The following is a 14,073-nucleotide window of genomic DNA, read 5'->3' on the forward strand; positions in this document are numbered from 1 at the left end:
TCCAACCAGCTACTTGTAAAGGAAACAGTTCTCCTTCCCTTCTTCTTCTGATTTTCTCTTGCAAGCATTCTCTAGCAAGTCTAATTCTCTTCCTCAGTCTTCTTCCAATGAAAGCACTGATGGAAAGTCTTAAATAAAAACTGCAGTTTTTAGAGCTAGCCTGTCTCTATATTATAGTTCAATACACAATCAACACCTTCAATTATTTGACTATTTATTCTATATGAAATACTTTGCTACAAATTATTCCACAAAGACATTTAAATCTATAACTCATATAGCTAAAGACCTTCATGTGTAGCCCTCTCACTTCTACATTTAGTATATACAGATTGCCATATATGCCATACATCTAGAATATGAACATGCCAAAATGAAAATAAATAACTGAAGTGAGTTGTATATGCCAAATAGTCTTCAGACTTTCCAGTGAATGATGTACTCAGATAGATCGTGAATTTTTTCTATTTTCCTTTAAATTTTTTCCATGCTGCTGAATACTAGTTCAGTCTCTTGTATAAACATGTACATGTTTCCATGCAACATTTCCATTTCTTACCTATTTACTGGTCTCTCAGAATCCAGCAGCTTTAGAATGGATTTACCATCCATATCAGATGGAATATCCAATCCAGCAATATCTAGAATTGTGGGTGCGAGATCAATATTTAACACAATGTGAGGAATTCTAGAAAAAAAAAAAATTGGACAGAAGAGTTCAAAGTCTATACAATAACACTAAGCAACTCCAGCTTCCACTGAGTCCAAAGAACCTGAAAAGGCTTATTTTTTGACACATGCAAATAAAAGAGGACACGATCTGATTCTCTTCCATGAAGGGAATTAACATATAATATATTGATAAGTTGCATAACCTCAAGGGGACTAATACAAATATTTAAAACTTTAGTACGGAGCATTTTTGAGAAATCAAAGTAGTTCATAAGGCAAAGTTAGTAAATTTTTGCAAGACGGTTTAAAAACCATTGGAAAAACTGTGTGTCTTACAGAATCAAAATGTCTGCCAACTATGCTGATGACTTTCTTAAAAAGCAGATTTGGCAGGTAGCACATGCTTTATCTGTTTCAAAATCTGATATAGAAATGAGTACCTAAGATCCTATCAAATCAGGCATGTTCTGAAGAGAACATGAGAAATATATTTCTAGGTACTAGTAACAACTAAAAGTGACTACTAATTTACAGCGTGAGACAGAAAAAGGAAAGGGATGAAGAAAAAAGCAGCACAGGGGGAAGAGTTCTGAAGAAAAAAAGAGAAAATAACAGCTTGAACTAAAACGTTCTTTCGAAGAGCACAAGTTTGCACATTCTGCAAAAACTTACAAATAGCCATCCTCTGGTACTTTGCAGAGTATGGCACGTGCTCCTCAGCCACCACAGTTAACGGTACACCTGAACTCAAACTGACTTCAAATTTGGATAAAATACCAGCATCAACTCCCAAGCAGTCAGACAGCTTCTATCTATCACAGCATCTAGCTCTGATATATGAACTCATATCCATCCAGCCCAGAATTCAGTAGCTAAATGAATGGCCAAAATTTTCAATCATGTGACTTGGTTTTACTATAGGTCTGCTTTTGCGCAAGTGTTTTCCATTTATATTCACAGAATCATAGAGTATCCTGAGTTGGAAAGGACCTACAAGGATCTCTGAGTCCAACTCGCGACCCTGCACAAGCCTGGACAGCCACAAGAACCCAAACATGTACCTGAAAGCCTTGTCCAAAATGCTTCTTGAGCTCTGGCAGGTTCAGTGCCATGACTGCTTCCCCTGGCAGCCTGATCATCCTCTGTGAGATGAGCACTTTCCTAATATCCAACCCATAGCTGCTCTCCAGCCTCTCTCCTTGCAGCCTGTCTGTATCTCCACGGTTGTTCTCTTGCAGGTGCAGATTCCAAAACTTGTCCTTGTTAAACTTCAGACAGTTGATGCTTGCCCATCTCTCTGATTTGTCAATGTCTCTCGGCAGGGCCTCTCTGCCTTTGCAAGGGTTGACAGCTCCTCCCAATTTAGTATCATCAGCAAATTTACTTAGTATTCCTTCATGTCCTGCACCCCAGTTATTTATTACATAGAACCTTAAACACTTAACTTCAGCCATGTGTGTTGAAGTTGAGTGTGTAATTACTCACAATATTAGATATATGAATACTGTTTATCAGCTGTGTGCTATTGCTTTTCTTTACTTCTTTGAAAAACAAGGATTAGACACCAAGAAAGACCCTCATCTTCTTAAAAATGGGAGGTAAAAAAAAAAAGCATACTGCTACAGAGTGTTCTATAGCACTCAGCATATAGAATCACTGTGTTGTAATGTGCAGGCACAAAGGAAGGATAGGACTGGATGGGCTGCAATAAATGTTAGAGCAGATTTCTAGCTCAAAATACAGGACAGAAGAAAGCTGCTAAAGTCACACTATTTAATGAGATACTATTTAAAAATTACCACATCTTTGAGAGAGTAAGCAAATGGGCACTGATAAAAGCATAGGTGATGAATTAAATTGATGTACCTGATTTGATTTTAATTACTAACATATTTGCTAACAGAAATAAGAGGTTAGTAATGACTTGCTACGGTGATTGCTATTAAAATATCCCTGGTACCAAAAGGGAGTCATGACAATTATTCTGCAGGAAAAACATAAAGGCTCACAGAAAACATGGATGACTGAAGTTCTGCCACTTAAAGAAAATCAGGCTGAGAGGAAAGATCTATTTATTATCTGATGTATTCCCTCTCCAAGATGTTTCATCCTGTTCTTCCTATTTGCTCTACTGTGACAGGCTCTGTTCTGTTAAGATTCTGTCAGGCTGACTATTTCAATTCTAGTAGTAACATGTTTTCATCTTCAGAAGTCTTTGAAAAATAAAATTCAATGGGAAGGTTTCAGAGCTTTTATGGCTATCTGGGTGTAAAGATCCTTGAACTACAGTAGATACAATGTGCCTGGCCTCTAGCCTTACATGTTGCAGAAGCACTAGCTCAGACACTTGAGCCATGTTAGCATTGACTCTCCAGGAAGGCAAAAAACTGCAGTCAAAGGAAAAGAGAACAGGTTTTTAGAAGGCTATTCCAGCTCATTTGAAATTCTGGGCGGCTGCAGACAAAACTCTTTCAGTGCTGAGGTAATATGTTTAACTCCAAGTGAGGAATCCCTCCCTGCTCTTTAGAGAATATTGTTTTTTTCACAAGCAGAACTGCTGAAAATAAATCAAAAACACAGTGCAAAATCTACAGCATTTAACATTTTTCTGCCTTTAGATAATGTGAATCGGTGAATTTAACCAGCATATGGAATGAGATGCTTTTAATAACTATTTGCTGTCACGTTACACACTAGATCCATTCCTCTGGGGTAAAGAAAAAATCGTGTATGGAAGACTGCGTGTGTTAATTATGCTAAAACTTGCACACTGATATAAATATTAGGCAGCAATTTATGGCATTCTGTCCAAAATCATTACCTAAGTGCAAATATTTGCTATCTGAAATAACTGCTTAGAAAGTGTTATCAAAGCTACCATTTTAATTAACAGTTATACTCCGCATGCTTGTGTGCGTCCAGCAAACAGTCCTAACCACGCAGTCTCAAAGAATGAGCCAAAAAGAGTATTTTGTGGATGATGATATATGAACTGGTCTTTACAAACTGAAACCAGTGACTCCAAAGTTCAGCAATAATTATCTACATTATACAATATATTTTTTAAAATTTAAAGTGACAGTTATGTGTATAATTTGCACTCCTCAACAGAATGCAAGTGTTTCCTAGATTGGACAAAATTCAAAGTGGTTTTTCAACTGTATCCACAAAAGTGCAGTGGCTTGTGCTGCACATCCATGCAAGCAAAAAGGCAATGGCCTTGAGTTTGTTATACCATCCTGTGCTACCAGTTCTTCTTTCTGAGGAAACATATTTTTCTGCCAAAGATAAGCAGGATGGGCAGAACTTTGTGCCTCCTTTGTGCCAGGTCAATACAACTAGAGATGCGAACATGAAATTTTCAGGTCACAACACACACAAAAGCAAAGAACTTACAAGGACCCAGCCTCCACATTTGGTCCTCGGACGTAGAAAGGAACTCTGATATCAAACTCATATGGCATGGACTTCCCTTTCACCAGCCCGAACTGCCCAATATGATAACCATGGTCTGCTGTGTATATTAGATACGTATTTTCCAGTTCTCCCATTTCAGCCAACATATTGTAAATCTGAAAAAAATACCAAAACAAAATATGAAATTTATTCTACATGTGGAATGCTGGATATCACTTTCTGCCTATGTGTAACATACAAATAAAAAAAGCTAAGGATGGCACTGAGTTATTACAACGAAACACTCTAAATAATACATAATCACATCTTAATTTTACTGACTGAATATTGTGGCTATTACAATACAAAATTCTGTTTTAAGGTAAAACACATTAGCATGCTATTTCAAAAATGTTTGGGTTCAGTATCTTGCGTGAGAGATGCCAAGATAGTACTAAATACATACAGTAACAGACATAAAAGTTTCAAGGTGTCATTTTGAAATTTTCTCTCCATTTTTATCTTTTTCTTGCAGAAACCGGTTTTAATAAAATGACAGCCCTTTGAATCTCACACTCAGCAGTACTCAACAACATTGCCTTCATGGGGAGACAAATGACTCCCCGTTATACAGAATATTTGCAAAGTATCTTCCAGATAAAAACTGCTCAGTCATACTCTCTCACTCTCTCACTATGGAGAATTACAAGGAGATTTAAATGTGAATGCTTCTACAGGTTTACATAAGAAACCATGTGACATGTACCAACTTGAGCATCAAAGATCAATTTTTATGTGTCATTTTCACTTGAGAAAGGTGAGAAGGTGGTGGGATACCACCAAAGTGTTGACTCATTCAAGTGCAAAACATCAGCACAGGAGAAAAACTCATACTGTGTTGTTTTAGGAGTTTATTCAGGTTGTTTTGTTTGCTGGTTTGGCTTTTTTCAGTTTTTGCTTTGGTTTTGGGGTTTTTTTTTGGGGGGAGGGGTTGTTTGATTTTTTGGGGGGTTGTTCTTTTTTTGTTTTGCATTTTTGAGTGTGAGAGGTTTTTTGTTGTTTTTTTCTTTTTAATTTTGAAAGACTATTAACACATATAACTCAGTAGAAAAAGGTTGGGCCAACTTAGTAATCCGAACTAAAAACCAACCTAACTGATTTTGCCTGCAGTGAATCACCCAGAGTGAAACCCTTTTACTAAACAGAAAATCCAAATTGTACAGTAAAATCACCAATTTCCCCTAGTGCTGGTATCTGATCCATCTAAACACTTCATTAACATGAAGCAGAGATCATATTTGCCTGAATCAGTAATTGTAAGACCTTAGTAACAAGCTTATGCAATGCCATCTAAATAATCTCATTTTTGCCTTGGAGGGCTCCTCTAAGTTCCACCTCTTTTGAATAAGAATGCCAAGAGATAAGCAGAAAAACTGCAACACCTTTAAATCTGCAAAACCATTCTTTTTCAGTACAGCTTTTAGTGAATCCAGACATTTTGTTGAAGACACATAGTTTGCATTAAGGAATCTCATTGTTACATGATGTAGACAATTTTAAAAGTACCAATCTATGTATTTATTTACTTCCAGTGTTTAACGTCCCAGAATGGGTGGACCCCAGGGTCATTCCAGTTAGGACTCCTGTATCATGACTTTTTGCTGCTGTTGTTTTCTTCTCTCAGAAGCTCAGCGTTACAGGACCAAAATAAACACACATTTAGGTAGTTATTTCCAACAGGTTGTAGGATGACTTTTTCTTTATCAGAGGATATCAGAGTTTTAGGGGTTTTTTTGTACTTTCTCAGGCAATCCCTTTCTCTTCCCCTTAATCAGTAGTGGTTCTGTAGCAATAAGTCAGCTTATTCACACCACCCAACTCAGGGTACCCGTCTTTAGGAGATAAGGAACCTTACACATTGAATAAACAGACAAAATGATCTGAGGTGAGAGGATTACACACTATTAAAAAACTGATGCAGTCCTCCTCCTCCTTTCTTCCTGTCTTGGGTTGAAAAATGTAACCAAAAATGTGTATTCTATTTTCATCTGTTGCAGTCAGTTGGGAGATATTGTTCTTTATCTCTTGTAACTCCAGGGGGAGAAAGAGGGCGGATGCCTTCTGTTAATGGGACACCTGATAACACCAGATAAGGCAGGGCCTCCTTATCTCTTCCTCCACCCATCCTCCTCCAAGGGACATCCCCTGTGAATGGGCCATTGAAGGCTCTCACAGGACTGATAACATCACCTCATCCCATTGGGAGATGCTCCACCCAGCAGGAGGAGCCAAAGCCTTTCCACGGGATAAAACAGCAATCCCAAACACCAAGGGAGCCTGTTCCCACTGGATTCCCAGAGGATGACTGACTGGACCCTTTCCTGAGGATCATCTTTACTTCAATAGAGCCACAACTGGCACTCTGGGAGGACTTACTTCAGGCTGCTTCCAACACCTTGACCAACAGGGTGTCAGGTTTGCATTCTGACTCTGTCAGTGGTCCTTCGTACTATTGCATTTATCTTATTTTATTTTATCTTTCTTGTTGTTTGTTCTCTCTCTATTAAATTGTATTTCTGACTTGGAGTCTCACTGGTTTTGCTTTCAAACCAGCACACTTCCTTATCTTCATATGAAGGATAATGTGGAGTTTAACTCAAGAAACAAGCACCTGTTTAGCCAACAAAACAAAACAGAAGTGACTATTCATCTTACCATCTCCACAGAGTCATCCACAGACATGAGTGTTTGGAGGCGCTTTCTCTGTAGCATGTTAGTGAACTCCATGTGTATAGGTTTCATGGGACCAGTATACCTCATTATCCAGTGCTTGTCTGGGTTTGGAGCGTAATTATAACTGGGAGTACTAAGGGACAGAGAGAAAACCACATTTTAGCCAAGTAGAAAAAAGTCATAGTAATGAATATTAATTTCTATTTGATCAACGCTCTAGGAAGTACTATCTGAGGTGCACGTGAAAATACTAAGATCACTTTTGAAATGTCTTCTACTTTCATGTTATGAAACATGGGAAAATAAAAACCACTTGGGGGGGATAAAATCTATGAAAACATTAAACAGACCTTATGCTTCCAGTGACTTCAACTAAAAAGTATACATTTCAAGGACAAGAGACTTAGCCTCAGAAGTCTTAGCTCCACAAGTATGATCAGGATGAAGCATGTATTACAGGGCTCCTACTCACACAATTGCTTTGTTTCACTCTACCCACGTTAGCACCAAATACCACGTCTTGTGCAAGCTGTTTAAAAGTAACAATTGAACTTGCTGTAAAGGTTCTACTATGTTCTTTAACAGCTTTTTCGAGTTCAGCACGACAGGTTACTTGAATATTTTCACACTTATGCACCAGAGCAGCACAGGCATTCTGCCTACTGGAACCCAACTGCACGTGAGCGGCAGAACTAGTCACACAGCCAGGTTTTAAAGACCTGTGAAGAAAAGTGGGATGAGGAAATAGGGCTGTATTTTGAAGACTCATTCCAGCCACCAACTCCTTTGCTGGTAGTCCCTGCAAAATCCCGACAACCTGGTTCAATGCCCCCCTGGAATCTCACTGTTCCTCCAAGTTCTCATAGTCCTGGGACATCATTAAAGTGATGAAGAAAAATATTGTCCATAGTTTCACATGGCTGGAAGTCCCAGCAATCACTTTTCTACGCCTAATTATATTACTTTAGTTTAGCTGAAACAAAATAAAAGATTTATTTTACCACCATGATGCCAACTCTCTGTATCATCAACTCACTAAAAGCTATTATTAAAGCTTACATTTGCAAGAATTACTATTCTTACATACTATATTTATTCCTTATTACTTCAGGTTGAAGACTATGTTCTACAATTTCATTACATTATGGCTCAAATACATCACACGCAGAGTCTAAAACACCAAAAATTACTTTTCCTAGGTAATTTAGTTAGGCTTCCTTTTTTCATTCAAAGCAATAAACTCGGTATATGCAAATGCTCAAGCCAAGAGAATGACACAATAATACAGGAAAAAAATATCAAATACTCATTTATTTACCTCTTAGCAACACAGAATTTCCTGATAAATTCCTATTTGGGAAACTTCTACTTTTGGTTTTGCATAGGCAACACAGCAGCAAGGTAAGTTACTAAGCTAAAAAATAATGTAAGTTGAAACTTCTTATTGAAATACTGCATATCTAATGTATCTTTGAATATGACAGTCTTATTAGATTTAATATAAATATTAAACTAATAATCTGACAGTGAACTGTTTTGTGCTGAACGCCTCTGTCAGATGCTATCTGAAAAATGTGCATAGGTGGCAAGGCGAGGCTTCTTCAAACAGGGAGGAAAAGAGCTGGTGCCTATTTTCTCCGTATTGTTAATAGTCTCTTGAATTTCAGAATGTTATTGTGGTTGAAATAATGACATTGCTTCTTTGAAAATGCTGACATTTATGGAAACTGTTGCTATGTGATGCCCAGAATGAATCAAAAATGCTTTGCAAACTCCTTTTCCGCTTACTTTGTGATTTCCTGGCTGATTTGAAACCTCCCACTATTTAATCCAACCAAAGCCCACAGTTTTCTTTGATTACTACAAATGTAACCCTTTAATCCTTAACGGATTTGTCTCTCTTATGGCAAAAATACAGAACTTAATGTTCCTAGAAGCTAGCTGAGACAACTTCGAATGAACCTGAAGGGAAGCCCCAGACAGATTGCATTTGACCATTTGCTCCATGAACAATTTTCAAACAAGACAGGACTGCAGATGCACATGGAGAAGTGCTCTACAGAATGAGATGGAAAGAGTCTGCAGTACAGGGCAGAATGGTCTTACCAGCCAGAACACGGTACAGAATCAAGAGAACAGCAGCATAAATTAGCCTAAGTACATACCAGAACTCAGAAACAAAGCAGCACCCTGACTAAAGTCCATACCACTGGCTTTTAGCTATTACTAGCCATGCCACAAGATGCAGTATGTCAACTGACACCAAAGTACTGACACCAGTCAATGCCAAGCACTACCACCCCGCTTTCCCTTTTCCACAGAATTCACTTACAGACTTCACCAGTGCTGCCACAGGAAAAGGTGGAGGGACCGCTTTCTGCTCTAGGAGCTAGGCCAAGACTTTGTTCAGGGTATTGCTTACTTCTTTAGGGCAATTTGTAACTGTTCCGCCTGCATTCTGATCCTTCCTTACAATATCCACATGACAATGAAACAATAAGTACTGCCTGCAACCCTTTATCATTGACAGATTTATCTCTCACTGAGATTCCTTGGAATTGGGGAACAAGGGGAAAAATGGAAAGTAGAGAATTAATGTGCATGATTCCCCCACTATGTACACATTCTGCATTTTTACATTTACTCCTAAACCCAGGCCAATAAAAGCTGTGGCAGACTACTATTATTATTATCATTGTTATTGTCATTATGCAGTGCTGGAAAAATTGTTTAGAAGATAACTGTCAATTTCTTTGTGTGAGATGTACATGATAGCCTATTTTATGTTCATATCCAAAAGAAAAACATGGTTCCCTAATCTATCAGGATAATTTCTTTTTTTACAAACAAAACTTCTTTTCACAAAGTGATACTTCCTGTGTAATTGTTATCACCTAAAGTTAAAAAAAAATGTAACTACTTTATAATTAGAAAGATAAAACTAATTAATGGGAACAATAAAATTTAAAGTACTAGCAAAAGAAAAATAGATGTATATTGTTTGTATTTTCTATTGCTTCAATCCTTCTACTCTTTTTCATTCAGCTAGGAAGTAAATTGCTGCAGAATGCTGCATGATAATCATCTCCGAGATCCAAATGCCTTCCAAAGGAGCCAAATAAAACTAAGGTCAATACTGCATATAAGCCATGAGAAGTTGTGCACTGGGCATTTCTGTATTTTTCATTTCAAAGAAAATGAACGAGCGTAAGCTGGCAAACAAACAAGAAACACTTCACTGCTGTAGATCTGTGTCACAGGTTCTCTTGGACACAGCAGAAAATAATGAAATATATAATTCTAAGTTACACAGTAACCAGACAATAGAACAAAAGAAGCTTTTTCTCTCAGACTCTATTTTAAATAAAACAAAAAACTCAAATGACTTGCACTGGACTTTGGGCTAGGCCTGAGGAGCTTTGGCCAACAACTGACAATTTTTTTCCACCAGTTCCCAGCTCTTCCACTAACCCAAAGTAAAATAGAATTCCCCTTAAAAAGGGAGGGGGCAACACATAGGAAGAAAGTTACAGATGTTGAACATCAAGGAAGGCATGAAGCCAGTAATTAGAAAACTGTAGGAATGTTCTCAGTTGCATGAAGAAGTGATTTGGGAGAAGCATTCATTTTACCTCTGTGTGAGGAGATACCTGTAATGCAGCATTAAGAGCTGTACGTACAAAATGTCTCTGTGTAATAAACAAGAAACATCTCAACACGAAGCTTATGAACATGTTCCTTCAGGAACCAGGTGATACTGCTCCTGGGATCTGTTCAAGGCATTGCATCATGTACAGACATACCAGCTCATTCAGAAATAGCCTATGTTATTTTTGTTTGAAATTTGGTGCCGCAGGCCTGCAGTTCTGTTCTCTCCATACACGACACAGGAGTAGTACGTACTGCGTACTACAGTTTGTAAGTAAGGACAGGATGATAGAGTTTCTTCCCCTGAAGAGATTATAATCCAAGAATCAGATTTTGATCATCCTGCTCACAACAAAAAGTGCTTTACTTCCCAAATAGTCTGTAACAACGTCCAGTGAATTCAACATGAATCTTCTGATTTATCTCAATGAGCTACAATTCTGAGTTCTAGATGCAGCAGCTATTCTCAAGACAGTTGTACTAGTCTGAAGAGGTACCAAAAAAAAAAAAATCTGGAAACTCTTTTTATATATTCGAGGGTACTATAAAGACAACATTGTTCCCTCTGTGGTACACAGAACTTCCATATTCGAGAACCTGAAAATCAATCAAAGGTTTTGTTTTTTTCTTACATGTGTTCTGAGGCATTAGGAAAGAGTTGTGAGTATTGAGGGGCTGAATCTTCAGGACCATGAGGAGCAGCATGGCTTATAACCATCAGTACAGGCCTGTGAGGATACATCTTCTTTGATATTCTAAAGAAGGTAACACTGTCATTGGTAATCAGATCAGTCAGATAATCCTGCAAGTAGAAGCAAAAGTATAATGAGACACTTGAAAAGGAATTTCAAACCGGGGGGCAACAGGAAAGAGATCTGAGGTATCATAAGAAGTAGGAAAAAAGAAGCTACTTCACCTAGAATGGTACATGGAAGAAGTAAGTTACAGATGTTAACAACTCAAAAAACTAGAACCAAATAATTCTGTTTTCGCTGCCTAGAAATAAAAAAGCCAACAGCTTCTAGCTTTTTCTCAGAACTGAATAGCACTAAAGGAGATCAAACAACACCCTTTCTTCCTAATAATGTGGTGGGTAACTACATTATGAAAAACACATACAGAAACATTTAACTGAACTGATTTCTTAAGGGTTTTTTTTATATATCCACATTGTAGAGGTTCTAGCTGTACAAAGTTAAAATTAATCTTAAAAATGTTAACAGAAACTGAAAAAGAAAAATCAAAGTAGAATATATCCTGTAGGAAAATCTGAAAGAATTTTATTTTCAGAGGAGTTTAGCAGTTATTTTAGAGACAGAATAATCAGTGATTTTTTTTCCCCTAGTTTTCCACTGGTACATAATTAACATTAATGGTGTTAACAGATAGGATTGAAAAAAAAATTATCTGATTATATTGGTCATTCCTGGAAAATCACATTTCCAGCAACAAAAATGGCAGGAAAGAAAAAGTCTTCCATTTCAGCTTCTGTTTGTTCATTTCAACTCCAGTGTTAACATCAACCAGTGCCATATTCTGCACAGTGTTTTCTACTGTAGTTGTTTATTATGCAAGAATATGAAGATTATAACAAGTTTTTATTTTCATCATCCTTATTTTTTATTACCAAACTCCATAAGCAAAACTAAAACAAGTGAAAACAAACATTTTCAAGTCTTGCATACACAAAACAGAGCTGAAGGTATTGGAACATATAAACTCCCTGTTGGCTCCTTGGTACAACGGAGATGGAGAACAGTGCCTATGAAACCACCACACTGACACTGTTCCACACAAGATATATTTCCACCACAACATTTCAGTAGACAGCTGTAAAGATTAGCTCTGTCATTCTTTACAGACCAGAAGAAAAATAGAAGACAATTCTGTATGGTAGTCTGTCCCTTCCCCTTAGCAGCTGGTAATGGAAAAGGTAACCCTAGAAGACTGTGAAGTTTTATATCTCAGCACAAAGTACATCCAATTATAAAAGGCAAATAGGGCAAAGGAAAGTGGAAATCACAGACAGGAAATCCCAGACATCAGCCTTTTAATGGAGAAACTGGCTGGGAACACTATGCTAATGAAACACAAATAGGAAGGCAGGATTTGTGATCAATAAGAGAAAGAGAACAAAACGTGTGTTAAACAAATATACATTACAAATCACTCCAGAGTAAAACAACTTCCTTAGTTATACACTAAAACTAGAGCAGTTTATGGACAGATTTAGTTACCCTCATATACTTCAGAGTCACTTCTGCCTACTTTAGGACTTCACTAAAGCTGGTTCCTTTGGAAAGGAACATTTTAGCTGAAATAAACATATTCCTGATTGTGAACAGGTATTGAACTGTAACATGTTAGATGAAGAAGAAATAAAACTACATTTGACAATGACTATAAAGCGTTTTTGTAAGTTTGGTCAGGATATAGCATCCTTGAAAGGTTATTAAAAAACACACGCATCTCTATGCGCAGAAATACAAATGTAATAGTTACTCTCCACTCATTCAGAATTATCATAAATTGTACCAAGATTTTATGACTACTACATAATATCGCTGTGAAAGTTCCTTAAACTAAGCGGGTAGGTCTAGCTGGAGGGAAATGGATTCTTACTCATTAGTGTTTATGTAACTCCCTGCCACAATAATTATCATACAGAGCACAGAACTAGTTAACATGAAGCATTTAAGTCTACTTTCACAACTTCAGCTTGTGAAATTTAATACAGTCTAAGAGCATTTTACTTGTTTCCACCGTTAGTAACAATGTTTTCAGTAACATAACCCTCCCAGAATGGAAAGTAACAATGTCTTAACACTACTATTAGTGGTTGTAGATCATATTACACATAGCAGTTTTCAAGTACAAAAGGAGACTGAAACCATAAAGTGCAGCTTTCTTGTGGTCATGTCCAAATGTTAATAGAAATAAATCAAGAGGACCTACCCTGGAGTAGTCATATCCATGCTTCTCCTTCACTCCATTTCTACAGAGTGTGTAGTTGTAAAATCGAGAATTTTTAAGTAATCCAACCCATTCTTTCCAACCAGGGGGCACATAGGAGCCATTGTATTCGTTAAGGTACTTTCCAAAGAAAGCTAGGGGTAGAGAAAGCAGAAACGTAGTAAGAAGGCATAACAGAAACACCACAGTTAAACAGATTCTTTCTTTTCTGTTTTTTCTTAAAATAACTTTGTTCTCTCCATTACAACAGATCTAAGATAAGAGATAAGTTCTGAGTCTTAAACTTGCCTCTGTTTTTTTTTTTTCATTTATATCTCCATAATGCAGATATTTTGATTTACAACCTATGTACGGGAGAAACTGGACCATGATTACCATTATACTTTCAGTGCCTGATATATTGGGAGTCAAACCACACATTCCTCCTCCCAGACTCTTCTCTTCATATCATTCATGCTGCTGAGCTGCATCTATCCACCTATTAGTGCCCAGTGAAACTGCACTTACCACCAAGAGTGTGAAATTAAAACTCACATTTGAAGATATTAACACTCTACATTTAAATATGAATGCTGTGCATTAGGTATTTCAAAAATGTATTTACAGCACTGCTCTTCTGACCTATTTCAACAGACAATTTTCCAGTTATTA

At 37.2% G+C, this 14,073-nt stretch overlaps 1 protein-coding gene across 2 annotated transcripts in view; it reads right to left on the reverse strand.

Annotated features, from left to right (window-relative positions):
- SULF2 (sulfatase 2) overlaps positions 1 to 14,073 on the reverse strand; it is a 72,237-nt gene that overhangs the window by 24,584 nt on the left and 33,580 nt on the right. For both annotated transcript variants that reach the window (XM_063404126.1, XM_063404125.1), the window contains exons 4-8: positions 13,405 to 13,556; positions 11,082 to 11,251; positions 6,784 to 6,934; positions 4,069 to 4,244; positions 560 to 688 (exon numbers count right to left, since the gene is read on the reverse strand). In XM_063404126.1, coding sequence (XP_063260196.1) covers positions 560 to 688; positions 4,069 to 4,244; positions 6,784 to 6,934; positions 11,082 to 11,251; positions 13,405 to 13,556 — 778 coding nt within the window. The remainder of the gene's footprint in view (positions 1 to 559; positions 689 to 4,068; positions 4,245 to 6,783; positions 6,935 to 11,081; positions 11,252 to 13,404; positions 13,557 to 14,073) is intronic.

This window comes from Prinia subflava, chromosome 8, assembly GCF_021018805.1.
Source record: "Prinia subflava isolate CZ2003 ecotype Zambia chromosome 8, Cam_Psub_1.2, whole genome shotgun sequence".
Taxonomy (NCBI): domain Eukaryota; kingdom Metazoa; phylum Chordata; class Aves; order Passeriformes; family Cisticolidae; genus Prinia; species Prinia subflava.